General features: G+C 36.7%; 1 protein-coding gene across 2 annotated transcripts in view; it reads right to left on the bottom strand.

The window, feature by feature from the left end:
- The window catches only part of USP32 (ubiquitin specific peptidase 32), a 198,299-nt gene that overhangs the window by 75,459 nt on the left and 95,142 nt on the right, over positions 1-27,698 (bottom strand). For both annotated transcript variants that reach the window (XM_027087307.1, XM_027087306.1), the window contains exons 3-5: positions 22,622-22,727; positions 18,339-18,457; positions 12,025-12,184 (exon numbers count right to left, since the gene is read on the bottom strand). In XM_027087307.1, coding sequence (XP_026943108.1) covers positions 12,025-12,184; positions 18,339-18,457; positions 22,622-22,727 — 385 coding nt within the window. The remainder of the gene's footprint in view (positions 1-12,024; positions 12,185-18,338; positions 18,458-22,621; positions 22,728-27,698) is intronic.

Raw genomic sequence — 27,698 nt, 5'->3', positions numbered from 1 at the left:
GCAGGCGGACTCTCAACCACTGCGCCACCAGGGAAGCCCCCCACACCATTTTTATCTGTACTCATTTTTGGTAATTTTCAATCTGTATCTTGGATTTAGTGATTCTATATACATATTCTCTCCTGGCTACACTATAAACATCCTAATAGCAGGATACCATGTCTGATCCATCCTGTCGATATGGTAACTACACACATTCAATACTTATTAAATAAATGAAAATGAACATGACAAAAGATGTTATAAGTAATAAAGTCAATACATAAGACAGGGTAGAACAGGATTTATAATGTGATAGGTAATAGGGGCATCATGAAAACATGAACATCTTTTTCTCCTCATTCATCAGAAGATGTATTTAAAAAAAAAAATCACAGGTAAACTCCAACTATGGTTACATTCTATATGTGCATTGTTGTTGCTGTTGTTTTTTTTCCCTCCAAGGAACTAAAGTAAGATTTGGAAAACAAACAAGGTGAGTCTTTCCATTACCCTGGCTTTCTGCCTGCAGCCTCTTCCCAGACCTTGGCAAGGTATGAGGAACCTAAGCAGTGAAATTTCACTGAGTTAAGAATAGAACTTGTAGTTCAGGTAGGTTGAGGTAGCTCAAGTTTACAGGGCAGAATACTGGAGAGGAAAGAGTTATGTAGAGAAAGAGCTCCAGAAATATGAACAGGAGTCTTACTGAGTTTTAGCAGAGTACTAAGCTATGTATGCATAGAGTGAAATTCATTGAGGCTGGGCTAGGAAATGCCTAAGTTCTGACCAGCCAGAGCGGAGATACCTTGTTGAACACTGGGAGCATTCACAGACTCAGAGGGTCACTTAATCAGTAGGGGAAAAACTAACTCTTAGAGTAAAGGCTACTCCAGACTTGCCCCCAAAAAACTTTAAAAAAAATTCTGGAAAATATCAACCTGATCCACAAATAACTGCCTATCAAAACAAAACAAACTTCCTAATTTAAAGGATGACAACAGAATCCATTAGCCATATAACATTCATAATGTCTAGCATCCAAATATATATATGTACATAAAACAGCAGGAAAAAGCGATCCAAAACCAGGATAAAAACCAGTCAATAGAAAATAGAAATAACATAGAAATAACAGAGATGATGGAATTAGTAGACAAGGCTTTAAAACATCCATTATAAATATCTACAGAATTTAAGGAAAACCATGACTATATTGAAAAGAGAAACGGAAACTATTAAAAAAAAAAAGTACCAAATGAAACTACTAGAGATGAAGAGTACAATACAATCATCCCTTGGTATCCATAGGAGATTGGTTCCAGGACCCCCGTGGATACCAAAATCCAAGGATGCTCAAGGCCCTCATATAAAATGGTATAGTATTTGCATATAACCAATGCACATCCTCCTGTATACTTTAAATCATCTCTAGATTACTTATAATACCTAATAAAATGTAAATGCTATATAAACAGTTGCTGGTGCGTGGCAAATTCAAGTTTTATTTTTTGGAACTTTCTGGAAAAAACTTTTTTTCAAATATTTTCAATCCCCAATTGGTTGAATCTGTGGATGCTAAATCTGTGGATATGGAGGGTCAACTGTACTTGAAATTTTAAAAATTCATGGGAGATTAACTGCAGATTAAAAAATACAGAGAAAAGGTCAGTGAACCTGAAGACTGAGCAATAGAAACTATCCAAATGGAAGCATAAGGAGAAAAAAAAGTCTGAAAAAATTAGTAGACTCTTAGTGACCTGTAAGACAATACCAAAAGTATAGCATACATGTTACTGGGGTCCCAGAAAAGAGTGGGCAGAAAATATTTAAAACAAATAACAGCTGAAAAAATTTCAAATTTGATTAAAACCATAATCCCATAGATCCAGAAGTTCAGTGAAACTTGTGCAAGAAAAATTCAAGGAAAACCAAACCAAGGCAAGACACGATCCAACTGCTGATAAAGTAAAAATCTTAAAAGCATTATGAGAGGGGAGAAAAAATACATTACAAACACAGGAACTAAGATAAGCAATGATTTCTCTTCGGAAACAAGGGAGCCAGAAGATTAATGGGGTAAAAAAGGGTTTGAAAGGAGAAAAAAAAAACCTGTTAATCTCAAATTCTATATCCTATGAAAATATCCTTCAAAAACAAAGGCAAAATAAAGTATTTTTTGGACAAACAAAAGCTGAGAGAATTCATCAATAGCAGAATGGTACCAAAAGGAATGTTAAAGGATGTTCTTCAGACTAAATTAAATGATACCAGATGGAAATCAGTATCTACACAGAGCAATGATGAAAACAGGAAACACCCAGTCCATAATGTCCATCTGATATCATTAATCATGACAGATTTTGGATAGAAGTTTAGTTGCAGCTTTGGTTAGACTAAGTTTACCTCTAGTTCAAATGTTCTGAAGGTGAGCTCAGATTTCTATTCAGGAGAGCTCAGAAACTGCTAGTTTTTGAACCTGGAGATCTATAACCTCCAGCCTGAAGGCTGCATACATGTTTGTATAAATAATGTTTTATCAGAACACAACAATGCCATGTACTTACATTTAGTTTATGGTTGCTAATGTGTTACAATGGCAGAGTTGAGTAATTGTAACAAAGAGCCATATGGCCTACAAGTCTGAAATATTAACTATTTGCCTTTTAAAGAAAATGTTTGTCAATCCCTGTGTTGAAACTGCATAACCACAGGACTTCAAGACTGCAACTCCATAAAATGACAGCAGCTCAGGACCACAGAGCCTTGAGACTGCAACCTTCAAGATTTTGAGACTTCAAAATTATGAGCTCATGAAACTGCCTAACCCCAGTCTCAGCAAAATTTCCACAGGACAGAATTACAGGGCAGAGATGATTATCTTTGCACTTGCGGTTCCTTCAGATTTAAATCTGAAACGGGTTTTTCAAAGTTTGGCTGGCTTCTCCTTATCCCAGCAAAGACTGTCCTCAGGCAGGTTCACTCTTCTGGCAGCCTTAGCCCCAATCTCAGCCTCTGGCCTCAGAAATGAAAGCACCTTTATATCCTTTGATTACCTAAGAAGCACTTGTCCCTCTGGAATTCAGTTTTGTTTTTTTTTTTAAGATTTCTTTGTATTGATATGTCTTCAGTGGCTTTAAAGATTATGATTGTTTGGTTTATGTAGTGATTTCATGTTATTAAAATGGGAATGAAGATCCTTCATGTCTTTCTACTTCCCAACCTAAAGTAGAACCCTTCCCCTGTTATTTAACATGATTCTGAAAATTCTCACCAATGCAATAAGATACGAATATGAAGTATAATGTTAGAAAATAAGCAAGGTTATTATTTGCATATAAGTAGAATGCATTCCAAAAAAACTCAAAGAGAAAACATTTAAAAATTATAATTGAGTTTAAAAACCTGTAGGGATATAAATATAGAAAAATCAATGCTTTTCCTATATCTCATTAATACATGTAAGAAAATATAAAAGAGAAAAAGCATAACAATAATAGCAATTTCCCCACAAGAAACAAATATCCAAAAATAAAAGTCAGTAAGAAAATGGGGGTCAGATTATAAGTGAAATTGTGAACCACTGGGGTCAGATTATAAGTGAAATTGTGAACCACTGGAGGATCTAATGCAGAGGAGTGACATGATCCAACCCACAGGATCACTCTTGACTGCTGAGTTAAGAATAGCCTAGGGTTCCCTGGTGGCGCAGTGGTTGAGAGTCCGCCTGCCGATGCAGGGGACGCAAGTTCGTGCCCTGGTCTGGGAAGATCCCACATGCTGCAGAGTGTCTGGGCCCGTGAGCCATGGCCTCTGAGCCTGCGCTCCGCAGTGGGAGAGGCCACAACAGTGAGAGGCCCGCACACCGCAAAGAAAAAAAAAAAAAAAAAAAAAAAAAAGAATAGCCTAGTGGGCAGCTAAGAACAGAAGTGAGTTTAAATCATCAATATACGGAATTAAAAAGCATTAAGACTACAATAAATTAACAAGTACAAGACAGACAATTCATAAAAAGCGGGGGGGAAATTAATTTCACTAAGAATAAAAACATCATTTCAGAAGAAAAATTTAAGCAGAATCATGCTGCTTCAAAACTTTTTTAACACTCTTCTTGCAAGATACCTGCATGGCTATTACAACTCTTTCAGATCTTTACTCGATGTCATATTCTCGGATCTTCTAAACTGCACCCCATCCAATGATGCTCCTTCATCCCTCTTCCCTGCTTTACTTTGTTCTCTAAGACTTATTTGTTTTCTTTGTTGTTTCCTCCAACTAGAACATATGCTCCTTGTAGGCAGGCTTTTTGGTCTATTTTATTCATTGTTATATTCTAAAACTTAGAATAATATCTGGTACATTTTGAGCACTCCAGAAATATTTAATGGACAAGTAGCTTACAAGTTACCTGGCAAGACAAGAACAATGTATTTTAAATTTCCAGTGATTTCAAAGTATTCATTCTTACTCTATTCCTTAGCAGTTTTGGTTTTTCTTTTTTTTTTTTTTTTTCTTAAAGTTTTTTTGGCTGTGCTGCGCAGCTTGAGGGATTTTAGTTCCCCGACCAGGGTTTGAACCCGGGCCACTGTAGTGAAAGTGCCGAGTCTTAACCACTGGACCACCAGGGAATTTCCACAGTTTTCTTTCTTTTTTTTTTTAACAGAAGCATCTACTTCAAATACCCAGATGACTGAATTTATTTAAAAGGAATAATTTAAAATTTTAGCAATAGGGAGAGTAATTACAGGAGTTTGATATATAAATTGAGCATTACTGCCTCATTTTCCTAAATAAGATGTCTGTTTACTCCATTTATTATGTGAAAGGAAGAAAGAAAGAGAAATCTGTTCCTCCAGAGAAACAGTTTTCTCAAATTCTAAATTTTCTTCCCAGTAGTAGATCTTCAGATTAAAAAAATCTGACACTGAAACCAAAGGTGGAAGACAGAAACTATGTTCTCATTTTTATACATCTAGGTACTGAGCATATAATGGGTATTCAATGAGTACTTCTGATCAGTTGGTGTTTAGTTTATACACTAAATTAGAACACAGAAAATTCATATCAACTTCCTCCCAAATATTTTTACCTTTGAAAACTAAGTTCATTAATCTCCTTAAAAAACACAATTTTTTTTGTTGAAGTAGAAATGTGGAAAGACAAGTAAGTAGAACATATTTGGAAGACAAAAATGATCAGATTGGTTATGGCTACAGCTCCCTTTTAAGTTTATGCAATCTGTTCATTTATAGTTACAGACTGTAATTTGTTAATCAAGTATTTGTAAAAGCATGCTAAAGTAAATTATATATATTATCATCACCCAAGTATTTTACATGAGTTGGCAGCTGAATTGCTGAGGAGAGGAAAGATAACTAACCTTATTTTCACTTAAAGAAGTTAGAGGTTAACGACTGCAGTAGTTACTCTATTTGCAATTCATAAATAAATATCAAAACTTATACTTTACTAGCTAAATGGGAATGAATTTATCACCCACCTATTGATATAATTTTTTCTGGTTCACAACAGTAGCATACTACAACATTCTAAATAGTTCCTGGCCTGCCCTTTGGGCCATCCTAATCAAGTCCCACCTTACCGGAGGCTCCAGCTACAGAAATTGCTCTTTAATGCCAGAATTGGATTCTTATTTAAAAACAAAAACAAAAACAAAGCCAAGCAAAATATCCAAGTATTTTCAAATAGTAACACAGTTCTTTAACATTTCTGAGGAAGCAACCTGTTCTCAAAAGCAATGACCTTCTGCAATCTATTTAAGCCTTACATCATTTACAACCAGATAAGAGGATAATGAAGGAGGGACATGCAGATTTACTAGGCAGTTTATGGCCTAAGAATCACTGAAGTATTTTTCTCTTACAGAAAGGAGGCTTTAACATTGCAAACTAAAATGTGGCAAGGGAATATAATAATATGCATATTTTTAGTTGAGATAATAAATGCTAAAATAAAACATTTGAGTTATATAAATTTGAGTTAGATAAGAAAAGAAAACCAATCAAAATGAGTCCAATGGCCCTAAAATTAGCCCAAAATACTACATTAATTACCTCAGTATCCAGATTCTACTACTTAAAAGAAATCACGCTTATGATACATTTTAGGGAAACTCTAAAAAACATATTTACAAGAAAGAGTTAGCACACATATTTTCTTCCAAATAATATAACTAAACTCTATGAAAAGATGATCATCATTAAGGAAAAAACTCTCGATTAGTTCTTAAAACATAGTTCTTAAAATCTTAGTTCTTCCAATTACCTATTTCACTGTTGGTAAATGGGGAATCATTCAGTGACCTTGCCTGGATCAAATGAAGTTAATTATTAAAGAGAAATTTAAAATAATAATCATTTGAAGGTATCCCAAGGGGAAAAAAAGAAAATTAGAAAAGTGAAGCTGCAAGATTGTCTGAAGTGAGTCTGAGGAAGATGGCTCACCACAACCACAGCTATCACATGACCACCTCCTTTTACCTGCAATTACAAGCTGCTTACGAAAGATTAAAGAAAAAAATGACTGTGTGTCAATAAACTGTCTTCAAATCCTAAAATGATACTAAGCATGCACTCTGGGGTTCAAACATCCCAATTTTGGCACCTATTAGCCATTTGATCTTGAGAAAGTTTCTTTAACTTCTTGTAGCTGTGGTTTCCTCATTTTTAGAATGGCGATAAAATGAACTTCAGAGGTGGCACAAGGATTAAATGAGATAATGTACAAGGAGTATAGTGCCTCCTTTAGTAAGGGCTCAATCTGTATGTGGTAAGTTGGAACCTTCCAAAGCATTTTTTGGGGAAAAAAAAGTACAGGAGCTATATGTCAAGATCATTTAATATTCTACAAACATTCAATAAAAACATTTTATGTACCTGACATTGCACTAAAAATTATAGACATGACAGTGAACAAAATAATTATGTTTAGATTCTAATAGAAGAGAAAATGGGTCATTTTAATCCAGTGTGGAAAGTACAATGAAGGAACAGAGACACAGGGTTTTCAGGGAGCACATAAGCAGTGAGGCCCTAGAAGTCTTGATATTTAAAGAGGTACACACAGAACATCTTAGGGTTGACCAGGGAAAGGAAAACTAGTGTGACAGAAGAAGGATATTGCAAGCAGAAGTAAAAAAGCATGTGTAAAAGTCTCTAGGAAAAACAGGTAGTGATAGGACAGAAAAACAAAAAGAATAACCGTTGTATTCTGCTATAATTCAAAAATAAGGAAGAGGATAGATAACCTATAGAAGGATTTATGCTATGGACACAAGGTAAAAGACAAAAAACAAGAGAGAACTTTACTTTCCAGTGAGTGACAAAAAAAGAGTGTTAAAGATGGCAGTTCAACCTAGAATTAGTAGACAGTTCGGTTAGAATGTAGACGTTTCAAAGGTTAGCATCTAAAGGATGAGCCTTCAAACTCAAGCAGAGAGATGCCAGACTGTGATTGGACAGGACTATGCATGTACAATAGTAGGGGATTTGATACACTGAACTAAATTTGTAAAAAGCTGATTAAAACAAATTACATTTTGAGTTTATAGTCTGTGGCTCCAAATTCCAACACTATGTAGTGCTAAATAACCATGAACAAAATGGGTGGGGAAAGGCTATTACAAGAAAAAGCCAAATGACTAGTTAGTCTTAGAAAGTAGGATCTTCTTTCAGATATCAATAATAATAATAATAAACTTGTACCAAACTATTTCAAACATTTAACTATATAGAACATGTTTATGTTCTCTATATATGTTCTCTGATTCTGAATATCAAAATGTTTAAAAATTAACTTGTCATTAAAAACACTATATATTTGACGAAAAAAATCTTTTTAGGAAATCTAACCTTAGGTATTTAAACAGCAAATTATAAAAGAAAAATATATCAGTCTTGATAAAAATCTAGTTAAGATCTACTCAAGCATAAAAACTTGGACTTTTGGCTAAAGTTCTAATTCAGGGAATTCCCTGGCAGTCTAGTGGTTAGAACTCAGTGCTTTCACTACTGAGGACCCAGGTTCAATCTCTGGTTGGAGAACTAAAATCCTGCAAGGCGGTGCAGCCAAAAGAAGTTCTAATTCAATTTCTTAAACTTAAATAAAAGGTAAGGTAACAATAGTTTGGAATCTGAAGTTCTAAAAACTGTACTGGCCATGACAAAGTCTAAAATCTTGTCTAAATCAAATCAGTTAGTTATTCTAACTCTGTATTGAATGCAAATAGCGCCCCAGTTTCATTTGTGATTTACACGAAAGAGAAAAAATTTGATTAAAAGTGGCAGTATGTTCAACTTACTGTGACTTCAAATTTTACTTTATAATCATATGTGAAAAAGTAATTAAAGGCATCTGCACTCTAACATAAATGTTATTTACAAGTGAAAAATTATAACTCCTTTTTGTTTCCTAGATACCTTGGGTCATTACACAAATTTAAATGGAGTCAGTGATGTTTTAAAATAAATATTTTCTGTTTACTTATAAATCAGTTAATAACATTCTCTATTTTTATCCCGTGTTTCCACATTCCTGACACATTATTTGAAAAGTTCAATGTACCAAATATTCTTTGAGTGAAAGAGCCTGCAAAGACATCCACAGAAGCTGAGAATTTATAAATAATATGATAAATCACAGACATCAGAATGTAAACCTACCCATGTCAGAATTTCTGTAAGAAATTTAGCAGTAATTCTGACTTTGTCATAATGCTTTCATAGGAAAGCCCACTGAGAAAGGAGCCATTTGCTGAAGCCAGCAGCAAATGAGTTGTCTGTTGTACTAGTTTATTTTTGTTCTTTATTTTTATAAATTCTAAAATAAAAGAAAGCAAACTGGTAAGAAAAACACTTTCTTCCCACAGACATGGATGAGTTAATTTTTGTACTGATCTACAGTCCTCTCTTAGAAAACTGCTTGCTCCCAAAACAATTACTCTCTGGAGAAAGTGGGATGAAGCTCACTGACATTCCCAAGCCAAGTGTTCACTAATACAAAAGGATGCAGGGAATTCCTTGATGATCCAGTGGTTAGCACTCCATGCTTCCACTGCAGGGGGCACGGGTTTGATCCCTGGTCAGGGAACTAAGATCCCTCATGCAGCGCACGCAGGGCCCAGCCAAAAAAAAAAAAAAAGAGGATGCATATTCATTGTAAAGCACCTACCTGTTCTATACCAGGCATAATGCTGAGTCCCTTAAAAAAGGTACTATCTCATGTATTCCTGAAGGGTAGCACCATATACCACCCCAAACATGCCACTTTAGCATAAGGGTTATTTTGAGTTGAAGGCAATTGAGAAGAAGCTGATACAAAAAAAAAAGCTCTCCAGCTCCCCCTATTAGCCTAATTTATAAAGATGTCTTACCTGCCCTTCTACCAGGAAGAAGTTAATCAACAGAGACCACTCTAGATACTTATCAACCTGGAGATAGCACCAAAGGAAAGAATCTACATAACAAACCTTATTAACCAGCCATATCAATCAACAGTTCCTCCATGTATTTGCCTTCCCACAATATGCCATCCCTAGCAGCTCAAAGTCCTTTTCTTTTGTCTTGTCACATCTCCATAAAATTATTGCTCTTTGCTAAGATGCTATATAAGCTCAAGCTATAACCACCCCTTTGAGTTACTCATCACTGAAAGTTCTGGTACATAAGTAAGTTAGTTAAGTATCAATAGTAACAAAGAAAGCTTATGTTTTTTTGTTGTTATCTTTGTTAGTCTAATTTAAAGGGCCCCACCCAATGAAACCAAGATAAGTAGAGGAAAATACTTTTCCTTCCCCACACTCCTTACAACATATCTATGAGGTACAGTTGTATCATTATCCCTGTTTTCCAGATGAAAAAAGAAGTTCATAGAGATTAAATTTCCCGCAGCTACATGAATAATAAGTAGCAGGGCTAGAGTGTCTGACTCAGTCCGAAGAACTCCTAAATACCACATGAGTATTATTTCTCAAAAAAAAAAAATATATATATATATTCAGGCGGGGGCACTGAAAAGTAGGAACATCAAATTCATTGCCTATTCATGCCAGAATTTATCTGTCAGAACTTCTGGTGACAATGGAATGAAAATGAGGGGGAAAGTAGCTGGTGTATAACTAGTAGCCAACTCATAAATTATATGAACAAATAGATACAAATAGCACTTGATACCCAAGGTCCTCTACTCAGTCAACAAATACTTATTTAAGGCTTGACACAGGGTGAATAGAAAAATAATACAGACTCTATGATTTAAGAGAGATGACATGTACAAATAAATGGAATGCTATAAATAATTATAATACAAGGACAAAAGTGATAAGTTCATTCAAGAAGGGTACAAAAATGGTGTTATGAGAGTTCAGAGGAAGGAGAGATGATTTCTCACAGGAAGGCAAGAAAATGTTTTATGAAAACCAAGCAGCATGTGATTTAAGTCTTCAAAGATGACTAAGGTTTATAGGGAGAATAAAAGGGAAAGGCATTCATTCTAGTGTTAAGGAGTAGCATAAGCAAAAGCCCAGTGTAGGTACAATTCTGTAACCACAGGAAAGAAGAACAGTAGAAGTTAACACTTAGGCCTGTGTTGTGGAGGACTAAATACTGTCCCTCAAAAATTCATTATCACCTGCAATCACAGAATGTGACCTTATTGGAAATAGGGTCTTTGCTGATGTAATGAATTAAGGCCCTCGAGTTAAAATCATCCTGAATATAGACTGGGCCCTAAATCCAATGACTGGTGTGCTTAAAAGAAGAGGAGAGGACATAGACACACACAGAGAGAAGGCCATGGGAAGACGGAGGCTGCTACAGGCCAAGCAAAGCCTGGGGTCACCAGAAGCTGGGAGAGACAAGGAAAGATTCTTCCCTAGGGCCTTCAGGAGGAACAAGGCTCTGTTAACACTTTGATTTCAGCTTCCAGAACTGTGAGAGAATAGATTTCTGTTTTTTCAGTTTACAGATTGTAGTAATTTGTTACAGCTGCTCTAGGAAACTAATACAGCTTGGTTAAGGACAATTAGTAGAGGGCTATTGTGAAATAGTAATATTGACCCTGGTTCCTGCTAATATTTGGTCTTTGACCAAATTCCTGTAATTTCCTGAGTGATAGGAATCTCTGACACAGAGCTCCTAAATTCCTCGCAATTTTCTGGGTGATAGGAATCTTTTGTTTTAATGTCTGAGATGACTTTTGGTAAGCTCTTAGAAAGGGTCTGGTCACTAGAAAGACCAAGCCATAATTAGAAACTCGGAACTTTCAGCCCCATTCCCATTCTCTGGAGAGGGAAGATGAACTAGAATGTAGTTAATAATCAGGCATACTTATGTAATAAGCCTGCACAAAAATCCCCAAAGCACAGGGTCTGGAGGGCTTCTAGACTGGTAAACACATCTACATGCCAGAAGAATTGGGGCATCACAGCTCCACAGGGACAGAAGTTCCTGTGTTTGGGGCCCTTCCAGATCCTGCCCTATGTATCTGTTCATCTGTATCCTTCAACATATCCTTTATTATATAATGAATCAGTAAATGTAACTGTTTCCTGAAGTTCTGTGAACTGTTCTAGTAAATTACCAAACCCAAGGAGGGGGTCATGGGAAGTCTCATTTATAGGTGGTTGGTCAGAAGCACAGGTCACAATCTGGACTTGGCGTCTGAAGTGGGGAGCAGAGGGTCAGTCTTTCGAGACTGAGCCCTAAAACTGTGGGGTCTGTGCTAACCCCAGGTAGACAGTGTCAGACTGAACTGAGATGCAGGACACCCAGTTGGTATCCATAGAGCACTGGAGAATTGCTTGGTGTGGGGAAAAAAAAAATACCCCACACATTTGGAGTACAAAAGTATTCAGTGAGTAGACAAAAAAGAGAGTTTTCCTTTTCAGCTATGTACTCAAGCCTCCAGTATTCCATTTTACTATACTTTGGAAGAAAAAACCCACTGATAAAAGGCAAATTCTCATTTTCTCGTATTACCAGGCAATTGTATTAAAAAGTGAACAGAACACAATGAAATGCCATTACTTACAATGTGTGACTCCAGCCAGAGTTTGGTAGAAAGTGGGAGTATCACTATCATCAGTGAGGGTCACATATACACCTCCAGACAGTAGCCAACGAGAGAAGGTAAAAGCATCTTTGTTTAGAAGAAGCCAATTTCTAAACTTTTCATAGTTTACCTTTTCGCCCTAAAATTAAAACAAGAAAACATAGGTTTAGTCAAATTTTAAGGTACCTACTTGGAACTTATACAACTTGAAATTTGCATTTAATTGACATTTACCCTTCTACTATCTATAAAGGAAGAATTATCTAAATATCACTATAGGCTATATACCTGGAAATAAAATTTTTCAAATATAATTGTACTTCAGAACTTTCATTTGCATAAAATCTATATGCTAATTGCAAATTATTTCATCAATTCATTAAAGCAGTGCATTTCTACTAATAAGTCACATTTTATTTGCTAAGGTATATCCTGAAATCAGTAAACTGAATTTCTTTCAATATTTAATAAAATCAACTTTTCACTTGCTTCATCCCTCTTCTTCAGTACTTCAATTGGTCAGAATTAGCATATTTTAATTAAATATGTATGGAATTTAAATATTCTTTTAAATTTCATTGGCGAATTAAAATCTATCCAGGAGTCCTCCTCCAAAAGACATCACTGAAAACATGTATTCACAAGTCAACTAGAATACAAAAAGAAGCAAGGAGATTTCTATTTCTTTGTTTTCTTTCCAAGTATTTGTCTTCCTAAATCTCTGGAGAAAAAAAGTATCCAGGCTGAGAAAGAACATCATATGGCTGTGTAAGTCAATCTCTTTGACTGGAAGACAAGAGGACCCAGGTAGAGGGAGGGCCAGATGTTTCTATGAGAAAAAAGGCAGAAGCAACCCACATAGAAATACAATGAAGAATGACACTCAGGAGCCTAGCAGCTCTAATGACACTCAGGAGCCTAGCAGCTCTAATCCTGATGGAGATATTAAGGGATTAACTTAGAACCTAAAAGAGTTATGGTAGAAATAATTTCTATATTGTTAGTAGCATCCTATTAAGTATAGCAACATGCTTAAGCCTCATGGTTTCAGAACACTTAACAGTGCAATCCAAGCGATCAAGACAACATTGGAAGTCTTGTTTTTCTACATGGAAGAATATGGCATTCAGACTTGCTGCAGGGATGTGAGGACATTGCCAACATGTTTAGAGAATCATAGCCATATTCTTTCTCTACCCTACATTTAGTCTAGAAAGAGGGTTTGCAGTATAAACCCTACAAGCTGATGCAAGGGCACCACCTATGCCCTGTAGTCTACTAATTTTTACAAGTTAACATCTCTGACATTGGGAAAAGTCTTAAAATCAATAATACCCTTCAATTGTAACTCGCAGGTTTTTTGTTCTTTATAATACATAAAGGCGCACGTTATTAATCGATGGCATCTTAGATTCAGTTGAACGTGGTAGTTTCAATGGTTTCAGTGAAACTAAGATGATGTTATAAGATGCACCTTCATGTACCATTAAGAAAGAAAGAAGCTGCCTATTATTCTACCACCTTCACATATAGGTAATATTTATTGAGTATTTACAATGCCCTAAGCACCATTCTAAATATTTTTATATTCATTTAATCCTCAAGCAACCCTCTATAGGAGATACTATTATCCCCATTTTACACACGAGAAAACTGAGGCTCCAAAAAGTTATGCATTCAAGGTTATACTGTGGCAGAGATAGGATTGAACCCAGGTAGTCAAGGCTCCAAAGTCTCTGTGCCTAAACTATACACTTCGCTGCCTGGCCGACTTAGTGAAATATAAAGCAATCTCTGAAATCCACTTGCCCATTGGGATCACTCCATATAACTGGTAGCACCAAAATTCCATCTGCCAAACCTGACTTTTTATGTTTTTGAATCATGGCTCTAAATAAGGGAAGTAAAGGGGAAGTCTCCTTTTATAAACTGTCATAATAGCAGTCTAGAAAAAAAATTTTCCAGTACTATAAAAGGCAACTAAAAATAAACAGACTTGGGCTTCCCTGGTGGCGCAGTGTTTGAGAGTCCGCCTGCCGATGCAGGGGACACGGGTTCGTGCCCCGGTCCGGGAAGATCCCACATGCTGCGGAGCGGCTAGGCCCGTGAGCCGTGGCCGCTGAGCCTGCGCATCCGGAGCCTGTGCTCCGCAACGGGAGAGGCCACAACAGTGAGAGGTCCGCGTACCGCAAAAAAAAAATAAAAATAAACAAACTTCTGAAACTGATACATCTTTGAAGAACAATGTAAAATACGAATTTCCACCTTGAGAATCAACAACCAAAAAAATTCAGTAAGAAAAAAACAATATAAGTCCTATATGGATTTCCTTCATTTCAAGTTACTGAAACATGGTAACTTGAAAAGCAAGGGTCTGGATCACATCACACACATTACTCAGAAATTACAGCAGATAAATACATCAAATAGTTGAATTAGGTAAAATTAGCCCATTTACAGTCTTGTTTTTTTGTTCTTTTAAAATCAACCTTGAGTACCTAATGATTTAAACAGCTATACACGAGTATCCCAAAACCTAGGCCTCTCATTTCTTTGATCCTCCCTCTTCCATAGGCCTTGTCCTTCATACAAGACTAACCCAACCATTTATTACCATAGTCTTATATTGATATTTTTATTATAAATCCATTCCCTTTCCAATAAATGCAATTTTAAGCATTCCACTTTCCCTGTCACAATTTCCTCTTATGAGCACACTCCTTCTAGTATCCTGACTCCAGTGATTTTTTAACTCCACAGGACCTACACCAATCACCTACACTTCACGTTGTCAAATCTAATGATCACTTCTCAGTGATCAAAGGACAACTCACTTGATCTTTCAGCTTATTTGATGTAGTTAAATACTCCTTCCTCTTGAAACATTTTTATCTCTTGGCTTCTAGGACACCATTCTCTTTCGTTCCTCCTCACAAGCTATTCCTTAGGCTCCTGTTTTGATTCTTCATCATCTCGCCATACGTCAGAGTACAGGACTCAGTCTTCCAATCCATTTTCTATCTTAATTCACTCCTAGATGACCTCATCCACATCTATAAGCCAACAAATCCTTTCCTCTGAACTCCAACTTATATGTCAAAAAGCACAGTTACCACTCCACCCGAATGTCTAATATGATTCTCTAATTATGTCTTAAACTTCTCTTGCTTTTGAAACCTCCAACTTCCCTCTTCTATAGCGTTAGCCAGCTCAGTTAATGGCAACTCCATTCATTTACTAAATCAAGCGAAACACCTTAATCATCCTTTTCTCTTTCACTCACAGCCCATCATCAATACAAGAAATGGTCCCGTCAACTCCACCTTCAAAATAAATGCAGAATCTGAAAAGTCTCATCACCTCACTGTTACACCATGACCTCTTCCCTGGATTATTCAGATACCTTAATCAGACTCTGTTCAGTGTACTTTCTACATAACAGCCAAAATGATGACGTTTAAAATGTAATCAGGACTTCCCTGGTGGTGCAGTGGTTAAGAATCCACCTGCCAATGCAGGGGACACGGGTTCGAGCCCTGGTCCAGGAAGATTCCACATGCTGCAGAGCAACTAAGTGCATGTTTCACAACTACTGAGCCTGTGTTCTAGAGTCCGCGAGCCACAACTACTGAAGCCTGTGCGCCCTAGAGCCTGTGCTCCACAACAAGAGAAGCCACCACAATCAGAAGCCCATGCATCGCGACAAAGAGTAGCCTTTGCTAGCTGCAACTAGAGAAAGCCCGCGCACAGCAACGAAGACCTAACGCAGCCAAAAAAAAAAAAAAAAAGTAATTAAACAACAGCAACAAAAACTCATATATTTTCCTGCTCAAATACCTCTAAAGATTTCTGTCTCACTCAGGGTGAAAGCTGAAGAACTCACACTGTCCTACAGGGCCATGTGTAATCTCCCTACCCCATCCCACCCCGTCCCCCAACCTCTGTAGCTTCATTTCCTACTATTCCCTTGCTCATTCCATTCCAGCTAAATTGACCTCTTCTTGTTCCTTGAACAAGTCAAGCATACTTCCCCTGAGGGCTTTTGCTATATTCTCTTCATGAAAAATGCTTTCCTTAGATATCCGCGTGGGTTTTCTCTCTCACTTCCTTAAAATTCTTTGTTCAAATGTCACTTTCTCTGATAAGCCTCTCCTAACTATACTATACAAAATACCTACACTTGGCTACCTCCTCTCCATCACCACCTATGCCCTGTAGTCTACTTTATTTTTCCCTATAGCACTAATTATTATCTAATATATGTACCTGCTATTGTGCCTAAATTATAAGAGAACTGGGTGGCGAACCACATTTAATCCCCATCTATAAAATGGTAATGTCTGCATAAACCTTATTAAAATGAAAAAAAATAGGAACTTCCCTGGTATCCAGTGGTAAAGAATCCACCTTCCAATGCAGGGGATACCCGTTCAATCCTTGGTCAGGGAACTAAGACCCCACATGCCACGGGGCAACTAAGGCTGCGCGTCTCATCTAGAGGCCGTGTGCCACAAACTACAGAGCCCACGTGCCCTGGAGCCTGCGTGCCACAACTAGAGAGAGAAAACCCTCACACCACAACTAGAGAGAAGCCCACATGCCTCAACAAAAGATCCCGCATGCCGCAACTAAGACCCAACATGGCAAAATAAACAAATAAAATATTAAAAAAAAAAAAAAAAATATATATATATATATATATATATATAAAATTCTCCCCAGAAATGAGCAAGCACTTAACATCTCTGTGAAAAATTCAAGTAATCAGGCCTGTAAAGATGAGATCAGTTTTTTTTTCTGGTCAGCAAATTTTATTAGGGGAAAAAAAAATGATCTAGTTTGTCTTGAGGTACTGAAATACCATCACAGCAACTTCCAGTCAATAAGTAAGAACCAAAAATGCAGGAGGACAATCCTTCTGCACCAAACACACAGAAATGTTTAGTAAAATGTAACATCATAACTACTACCAAAAACTGCTTAGCCAAGCTCAAAAGCAAGAAAGGGAAATCTCCAGGTGCTATCAACACAGAGGAAACTTAAAGCCAGAGTGATGAAAAGCTAAAGGTAAAGCCAGAGAGTCCAAAGAGATATAAGAACCACACACATGGGCTCCCCTGGTGGCGCAGTGGTTGAGAATCCGTCTGCCAATGCAGGGGACATGGGTTCGATCCCTGGTCCGGGAAGATCCCACATGCTGCAGAGCAACTAAGCCCGTGAGCCACAACTACTGAGCCTGTGCTCTAGAGCCTGTGAGCCACAACTACTGAGCCTGCATGCCGCAACTACTGAAGCCCGTGTGCCTAGAGCCTGTGCTCCACAATGAGAGAAGCCACCACAATGAGAAGCCCACGCACTGCACGGAAGAGTAGCCCCCCGCTCGCTGCAACTAGAGAAAGCGCGCGCACAGCAACGAAGATCCAACACAGCCAGAATAAATGAATAAATAAAATAAATTTATATTAAAAAAAAAAGAACCACATATGGCTGGGGTATTAACAATCAATGCTTATATAGTTAGGAAGGTGACTAAACTAAATTGAATTAAAACTCTCTGAATAAAACCAAGAGCAGTGAAAGTGAAATGGAAGTGGGTCAAATAGTCACCCATAAGAAATCATACAGCACTGAGTGCTGCAGGAAAGAATCAGAAACTTGTAAAAGGACTTTACTCTGCCATCTCTTGGGACTTTTCCCATATTAGCAGACCTCTGAAAAGAAATAAAAGAATTTTCTCTGTTAAAGTTACACATTTTCTGTTGTTAAAGTTTTTTTACAATGAAAATATATTATTTATGAAAACAGGAAAATGACAAATTTTTAAAACCCAAATATTTTACTATGCAAATCAATTAAGTAAAATAAATGATAAAATAGGCATTGATGGATCATAGAGGTCACCTATGGCTCAAGGCCAGTGAGTGATATATCTACATGCTCATGATGAAAAGCAATGAGCACCACAACCTAAGCAATGCTGTTTCTGCAGGATCACCTGTGTGTGTGTCTGTATGTGTGCTGGTGTGACAGTGGAGGAGTATGTTTCATTATACCATTAAGTATAGACAGTTGCCTTTATTGGGAATTGGGAATTTTCAGATTCACAAACACAGCAGTAGTGTCATGCACCTTCGAGCATAGCACACAAATCGTTAAAGCATCAAACATTAAATAGAAAAATGTCAAGAATATGCTACACATAAACATCTATTCATCACAGCTAAATTCATTATACAACTAAGAGTTAATACTTTGTCCACAGGGAGGGATGAAATGTAAATCTTTAAATATACCTCTGAGAAACACTTCCTGAGTGTGTCTGGGACTTTACCATCCACCACATGGAGCATTCTTTCCATTTCTTCCCGTATAACATAGCTCCCGGATTCACTTGCAAAAAGACTAAAAATGTCTAGGAGAAAGAAAGAATAAAGTAATTTTATCATAGATTAAACGTACTCTGGTGGAAGTAGGGAGGGAAGAGATAGGTAACAATTATTGAGTGATTACTAGTGCCAAGCACTTTATAAATATATAATTTAATTTATTCCTTAAAAAAACAATGCTAATTAAAACAGGAATGTGGTATCTTTTCAAATACCAAATTTGCAAAAATGTTTGGGTGTGACAATACCAAGTGTTAGCAATAAACTGGGATAAACAGGAACTCTTATATACTGTTAATGAGTATACATTACTGTAACACTTCAGAGAACACCTTGCCAAAATCTAGTAAAGATGAATATTTATGCTAGAAATTCAATTTCTAGGCAACTCTACCTCCACTTGTGAGAAACTCTCATACATACATGCATAAGGTACAACATACACTGAAGTATTCTTTGTAATAGCAAAATTTAGGAAAGAAAAGATAAATGTCCATCAACAAAAAAAATAGGTAACCTGAGACACACACACACAATGAAATACTATATAGCAGTTAGAATAAAGGAACTAAGTGTTTCCACATGGGTAAATATCAATAATATTCAGGGGAAAAAGCAAATTGCAAAACCTGTATAGTATACTATCTATTTTAAAAGTTTTAAACCTGTAAAACAGTTGAAGATATGTTTAAGGATACATACAAATGTCATAAATGTATAAAGACCTGCATGAGGAATGAAAGATCACCAATTTCATGAGAGTGGTTACTTCTGTCAAGGGAAGAATGTGGATGGGAATATGGAGGGATACTGAGAAAGAGTCTCACCTTGGCTATAATCTTTTATTTCTTAAAAAACAAGTTCTGGGACAAATATGCCACAATGGTAAGAAATAATAAAGCTGGGTGGAAGTACATACTACATGTATGTTTGAAATATTACTGTTATGAGTTGAACTGCCCTCCCACATGTCATGGCTGATTCTCTTAAGGGGAATATTTGCTAGAAGCCTCTGACCATCTGTTATGGGTTAAATTATATTCCCCCGCTCCAAAAGATGTTGAAGTCTTAACCTCAGTACCCATGATTGTGACCTTATTTGAAACAGGGTCTCTGCAGATATAATCAAGTTAAGATGAGGTCATTAGGGTGGGTCTTAACCCAATATGATTAATTATAAGAAGACAAGACAGAAACAGTGGGAAGAAAGCCACATGATGAGATGGAAAGAGATTGGAGTGATGCAACTGCAAGCCAAGGAATACCAAGGATTGAGGGCTACCACCAGAAGTTAGGTAAAAAGAAGGATTCCTTCCTGTAGATTTCAGAGGGAGTAAGGCCCTGCTAACATCTTAATTTTGGACTTCTAGCCTCCAGACTGTGAGATAATAAATTTCTGTTGTTTTGAGCCACGCAGTTTGTGGTACTTTGCTACAGCTGCCCTAGGAAACTAATACAATTGTATAATAAAAATGATTTAAAATTTTAAATATATGTGTTTATGACCCTCAAATTGGTTATTTTTATTTATTGGCTGCCTGGAGCCAGAGTATGTGTTTGTTGGTAGAGGGATGTTAATTTGAAAAAATCAGGATCTCAGTTAAATTCCAATACATAAAATTGGGTTTAGGGATATGTTCATTATCTTGATTGTGATAATGTGGATATATACATGTCTGAAAACATCAAAATGTACACTCTTTAAATATGTACATTTTATTGTATATCAATTATACCTCAGCAAAACTGTAAAAAAGGAAACAGCTGAAGAACAACAGTCTAAATTCAGAAATGAGAAAGAAGATTCTGAGAGATTTAGAAGTAAGAGGGCAGCTTAGAAAAGGAAGAAAGAAGAGAGAAAGACCAGCATCCAGTGGGCAAGGGTAAAATTCTAGGGATTTTTAGAGCAAAACGTCATACTCTTTAATATAAACACCTTCCTAAACTCCCCCTGGAAAATTTTCTTCTTTTTTTTTTCTTCTTTGAAAGTTTATTTTGGCCTCAATGTTTTTCACACGTTTAACTGTAGGTACATATGTGTGTATATAAACAATCACTTTGAGAAAAAGTTAACAATTTATTGATTGCCCGCTAGTTCTTGATACTTGCCAGGTGCTTTACATACATTTTTTCTTCTGAGTTTTACAATGAAAGATTTTGGTGGATGTCGCTTTCATCCTTGTATTGATGAAAAACAGGGGCTCAGAAGTTCAAGGAAGAGGCCCAGAGTCATACATATAGTAATTGGTCAAGCTAGCTTTTTTGCTCTTGGTCTTTCTCCCATGTTTTGCTCTGAGAATCATTAATTATGATAATAGTCAAATTATACTACTGAATTCCTACGATGTGCCAGACATGGGGGTCAGAGTGTCAGAGATAGAGCAATTCTAGCTGAGTCCTCCCATGCTGTCACTTAAATTTTAACTGTCATCTGACATTTCCCTCTCATCTCCCCTGGAAAATTTTCAATAAAATTTACATTGTTTACTAATATTCTTGTTAAGAGCAGATTTGCCTTGGGGGAGCTCAAAGAAAAGAATGAGGAAACATAAGACATTATAAGTAATCGAATGAATTAAAAATTAAGTAAATAAATGCATATCCTAGGAAACACAGATGGACAATGAATGATCAACTAAGGTTGTCTTCCCTTTCATATTTAGAGGGTAAATGATGCCGTCTCATTGTAACATAAAATTTCCCTGCTTAGTAGAACTTAAAGGTGCCATCCTCTTCTGGGCTTACGTAATTCACCTAATAAAATTCATCTCTGAAGTTAAAAGTAAAACCATGATAAATAATTAAACCTTTTACCAAGAATTTGTATAAAGTATTATCAAGTGAACTTCTGGTTGTATTTGTGAAGTAAGGCAAGAATAGATTGCTAAATCTATGTATTCAGAATTACCTTTTAAAAATCAGCTTTACTAAGATATAAGGCACGTTCCATAAAATTCACTCTTTTAAAGTGTGCAATTCAGTGTTTTTTAATATATTTACACAGGTGTGCAATCATCACCACTATCTAATTACAGAACATTTTCACCCAAAAGAAACCCCCATACTCATTGGCAGTAAGCTCTCCATTTCCCTTTCCCCTTAGCCTCTGGCAACCACTAATCTATATTCTGTCTCTATAAATTTGCCTAATCTGGACATGTCATATGATTGGAACCACATAATGTGTGTTCTATTTTGACTGGCATTTATCACTTAGCATAACGTTTTCAGGTTCATCTATGTGGTAGCATGTATCTGTTGGAGGAGAGCAGAATTTGTTGCCCCCAAATACGTCACTTTGGCTTGACAATTATTTTGAGCTTAAAGGCAATCAAAACCCAGCAGATTCAGAAATGCTCATTACCTCCCCATCAACAGCCTAAATTTACATTGGAAAAAAGGCCTATACCGGAAAGAGAGTTGTTATCAGAGATACTTTTTTACCTAAGAAACTAGTATAACAGGGCAACCTTTGTTCTCCAAACATCTCTGCCTTCCTGTGAATGGACTCCCTTCCTCTTGTACCCTCAGATCCCTATCCCTTTCCTTAGCTCAGAATGTTATATAAGCCTCAATTACCTGGCTGCCCTTTGGGTTTCATATTTTTATGGGGCTCCTGTACGTACATACAAAATTTGTTTGGTTTTCTCCTGTTAATCTGTCTTATATCAACTTAATTAGGGAAATTTTTCCCGCTCCTACGCAGTACTTTATTCCTTCTTATTGTTGAGTAATATTCTATTGTTGGTTATATCACGTTTTGTTTATGCTGAATGCATCAGTTGATGGGCATTAGGGTTGTTACCATTTTGTAACCATTATGAACAGTGCTGTTAGGAACTTTTTTTTTTTTAATGAATATATGTTTTTAGTTTTCTTGGGTATATACCTAGGAATGAAATTGTGGGATCATATGAAAACTCAGTGATTAACAGTTTGAGAAACTGCCAGTTTTCCAAAGTGGCTTCATTATCTATCTTACACTTACGTGGTATCTAATTGTAATTTGAATTTACACTTCCCAAATAACTACTTATGTTTAACATTTTTTCAAGTGCTTACTGGCTACTTGTATATCTCCTTTGGAGAAACATCACTTCAAATCCTTTGACTGTCATCAAAATTTTGCAGTAGATTATTCTGTACACAGATGTAGTATTTTAACATTTTGAGATAATAAAAGTACTCACATTTTGCTTTCTCTTCATCTCTGCCTCTTGTAAGAAGGACAAGTCCAACTATTAAGTTATTGAAGTGCAGGCCTTTGGATGTTCCACCAAAAGAACAATAAATCACCTAGGAGAAAATGAATGATACAGTCAACTATAGACATTTCAGTTGTCGAGGAATGTGAGGCTGACATCACCTTTAATAAATCTTATCTCCATCTCCAAACAAGGTCCTGGTAAATTTTAGTGCAATGATGTTGTTTCTCCCTCTTCTTCCTCCCTTACACCTTGTTATGGCACTCAGCCAAGAATATACTATACTTATCCTAAAGGACATATATCACTGGCTCACACACTGAATTTTCTTTTTCTTGGGAGTCCTCATCAAGGTCCAAAAAGATAAGTTCCTCCCCTTCAATAGTCCCAATAATGTGATAAGGATTTCATGCAATTAGACAACTTCCTTCAACCTCTGTTAAACATATATACATAATTTTGATTTGAAAGATCAACATTCTCTAAGTGAATGTTCAGAAATACAGTGGCAATTATACTGCAGTATATAAATGTACCTAATTAACATGTTGTACACCTTAAATTTATACAAAGTTATATGTCAAATATATTTAGATTTTAAGTAAAAAAAAGAAGAAAATACAGAAAGACATTTTTATACTCTTAGAATTGAGTATTATGGTAATCAGAAATAAAGAAGAAAAGCTATTCATAAGAAAGGGACAGTAACAGCAATCACATAAATTCATTTATTCAACAATTCTGTGTTGAGTGCCTAGTGTGATAGTGTGATACAACAAACATATGTTTGGTCTTCCTCCAGGTTCCTGACACAAGAGCTTCTAAAATCTTTGGAATTCCCAGAGTGATACAGGTGAAAGGAGCATCTTTTGTTATTGATAATACCCCCTTTAAACCATACCTGAATTTATGCTAATAAGGTGACTCTTGGTGAGTCCTTACAAAGCCTCACAATGGGAGCTGGTAGTCAGAGGAACTAATGATGTGATTAGAGGATTAGAACTTTCAGCCCCACTTCCCAAAGTCAGGGAAAGGGAGAGGAGCTGAAGATTGAGCTAATCACCAATGGCAAGTGACTTAATCATTCATGCCTATGTAATGGAACTTCTATAAGAACCCCTAAACTACGGGTTTATTGGTGAACACATCAAGGTGCAAGAAGGTTGGAACATCCAGAAAGGACAAGAAAGTACTGTGCACCATCGCCCTCCTAACTGCCCCCCGCCATCCCATGCATCTTTTTGCATTTGGCTGTTCCTGAGTTATATCCTTTATAATAAACTGGTGACATTAAATAAAGTGCCTTCCTGAGTTCTGTGGGCCATTCTAGCAAATTACTGAATCCCAGAAGGGGAACATGGGAACCCTCGACTTATAGCTGATTGGTCAGAAGTACAGGACGTCGGGGACCTGTGACTGGCAACTTCTGAAGTGGGGGGCAGACCTGTGGGGTCTGCACTAACTCTGGATAGTTAGTATCAGAACTGAATTAAATTGTAGGACACCCAGTTGGTGTTCAGAGAGTTGGAGAACTGATTGATGTGGGTAAAAAACTCCACACATTTGGCATCGGCAAGTGCTGTGTTGTTTAAAAAAGAAAAAGGAAAAAAACCCGACCTAGTATCTGCCATGCAGAATTTGTCATTGAAATACACGATTAAAGATAATTCAAGGAATAAAACTTAAATGGTCAACATATGAAAATACATATTCATTAAATGATATTTATAAATATATTTAATAATACTCTGACAGCTGATGCCAAAAACTGTGTGTTTAGTGCCACTGAGAGCAAAAACTACCATAGGGAGATGGCCTCAAATCAGAATATATAAAACATAAAAAGAACATAAGAAGTATACTTCATAGAATAACTATTTTTAGTTAGCCCCTGCATAACCAGAGGAAGGTAACAGAAAACCCCCTCTATCCCTGATTTTTAAAGCCCCAGACCTTTAAAAATCCCCTACCATTGGGGGAAAGGCAGAATCACTGAGAAAGTCTTGCCCTCCAAGATCCAGAGACATAATGACCCCCTAGAACTGAGACAGAAATAGGACAACAGAGAATGTCCGCCGGCCCCTGGTACCCCTCACCCACCTCCGCCACTGTGCTAGCAAACATTGAGGAATAAATAACAGCAGTCTACTGCCGAAGGAGAGGGAAGAGTATGGAGAGAGATCTTCTCTGTGGTACAGTAACAAAGAGAAAATAAAATCAAAAGTTAAAGATAGAGGGGCTTCCCTGGTGGCGCAGTGGTTGAGAGTCCACCTGCCGATGCAGGAGACACGGGTTCGTGCCCCGGTCAGGGAAGATCCCACGTGCCGTGGAGCAGCTGGTCCCATGAGCCATGGCCACTGAGCCTGCGTGTCTGGAGCCTGTGCTCCGCAACGGGAGAGGCCACAACAGTGAGAGGCCTGCGTACCGCAAAAAATAAATAAATAAATAAATAAATAAATAAATAAAATATATATTTGATATGTTTCAATCTCCTTACAATTATCCTTAGTGATGATCAATTTCCCCATTTTTGCCCATCCCTTTGTAGAGAGAGACTCTTCGAATTGGCTCCTGAATCCCTTCTATATGACTCTAAGTAGTGTCTTACACCTTCCTTACTTTCTGGTATGACAAGATGGTCTAAGCTCATTTTATAAATTCCCTGACCCAGACCTAGAATCAGACATTTTTCCAAACAGCATTGTTCTTTCAAATGGGAAGTTGTATTTAGAGATCACAATCAGGATACTAGTGGTGCTTATTGCCTGGGTATTAGTGACTGTTTCTCAAACTTTTCAGTGGACAGATCTAGGAAAGTAAAACACATCATGAATTTATACTAATACTCCCATATACATGCAATCTTTTCCATTTCACCTCCAACTAATCATTACATTTTGATATCGATTGAATGTTTCAATATTAATAATGTTTCTATGTTCCTTTCTAGAGGACATCACTGAACTAAGGTAACATGGAAGTAGGATAACAAGAAGATAATTCTAAGCAGTAACTTCAAAAGGGAATCTGAGAGCATAAAGCATGAGAATACTAGGCCTAGATATTTGTAGAAAAGACTTCTGATGCTCTCACAAAGGTAGTTCTCCTTTCTTTGGGGACATAAGGCATGGAGACATTTCCTCATGCTTCTTGCGGCTGAATAGGGCTGTATGACTACTTCTGGCCAAAAGGTTATGGATAGAAATGACAGACACCACTCTGGGCCATGCACCTAATTGCACAAGACCTCTCCCTAGCATGACTTCCATTACTTCACTACTGATTTATAGATGCTCTTTCTGATATTTAAGTGCCAAAGATTTGACACTGCCAAACAAAAACACTAATTCAAAAAGATACATGTACCCCAATGTTCATAGCATTATTTACAATAGCCAAGATATGGAAGCAACCTAAGTATCCATTAACAGATGAATGCATAAAGAAGATGTGGGGTGCGTGTGTGTACACATACATATACACAACAGAATACTACTCGGTCATAAAGTAGAACGAAATTTTGCCATCTGCAACAACACGGATGGACTTGGAGGGTATTATGCTAAGTGAAATAAGTAAGAGAAAGACAAATATGGTACAATATCATATGTGGAATCTAAAACAAACAAACAAACAAATACGTAGTGAATACAACAAAAAAGAAACAGACTCACAGATATAGAGAACAAACTAGTGGTTACCAGCAAGGAGGAGAAAGAGGGGAGGGGCAAGACAGGGGTAAAGGATTAAGAGATGAAAACTACTATGTATAAAATAAATAAGCTACAAGGATATATTGTACAATACAGGGAATACAGCCAATATTTTATAATAACTATAAATGGAATAAAACCTTTAAAAATTGTGAATCACTATTTTGTACACCTGAAACATATATATATATGTACATCAACTATACCACACACACAAAAAATTCATTAAAAGAAAAAGACCCACTAAAATGTGCACTATTGTCTTATGAATGAGTAACAAATTGAAAATAAACATTTTGGCTTCAGTGCAGGGAAAAAAGAAAAAAGGGGGGAAAACTGACACTGCCTGTAAAGCTGAACCAACAAAAAGAGCTGTCATGGAGAGTCACCCAACTCCATCAACAGGATTTTTATGACTGAAAAATAACCTTATGTTATTTGGAGTGATGAAAAACTTTGGAAATAGATAGTGGTGATGACTGGACACAACATAACATGGTGAATGAAATTATTGCCACTGAAACGTGTACTTAAAAATAGTTAAAATGGTAAATTTTATGTTATAAATATTTTACCACAATTAAAACATACTAAAAATAAACAAACAAACATGGGAGAACTTCTACTTAGAACCTGTTTATCACTATCAACTAATAATAAACACCTGATTATACCTGATTGTTCAGCACAAATGTTCTCCTTGTTTGTTTAGAAAAGATTTTTAAAATAGACAATTAGTGCCTTAACCTATTAAGTTATTGTTAGAAAGCAGCTTTGAATTTTGTTTCCCACTTTAAAACACCTGTCTTGTTCCAACCCCAAAGATTAAAACACCAAAAGTGGAAACACCACTTTTCTGAAACATCAATTTTAGGAAAACAATTATGATTTCTGTGGGGAAATGAATATTGTGGGGAGAAAGGTAGAGAGGATTTCATCTGTATAGAAAATGCTTTTATTCTGCTTTATTTCTTTACATTTTTGGTAGATCTTAAATACTGCAATAAATCCTTTAGTGCCTCATACGTTACAGACAGCAAATATTTTTTGAATTATTGAGCGCACTTAAGAAAATAGACATTTCAGGGACCTCCCTGGTGGTCCAGTGGTTAAGAATCTGCCTTCCAATGCAGGGGGCGCGCTCTAGAGCCCGTACGCCATAACTAGAGAGCCCACGTGCTGCAACTACTGAGCCAGCGTGCTCTGGAGCCTGTGCCACAACTAGAGAGAAGCCCATGCTCTGCAACAAAGAGCCCAAGCACCGCAATGAAAGACCCCATGTGCCACAACTAAGACCCAATGCAGCCAAATTAATTAATTAAAATAATAAAAAAGAAAATAGACATTTC

Source organism: Aethalodelphis obliquidens, unplaced genomic scaffold, assembly GCF_003676395.1.
Source record: "Aethalodelphis obliquidens isolate GAN/ISIS:26980383/991018 unplaced genomic scaffold, ASM367639v1 scaffold58, whole genome shotgun sequence".
NCBI lineage: Eukaryota > Metazoa > Chordata > Mammalia > Artiodactyla > Delphinidae > Aethalodelphis > Aethalodelphis obliquidens.
Note: the sequence above shows the minus strand (reverse complement) of the source record. Positions and strands in the feature narration are given on the sequence as shown.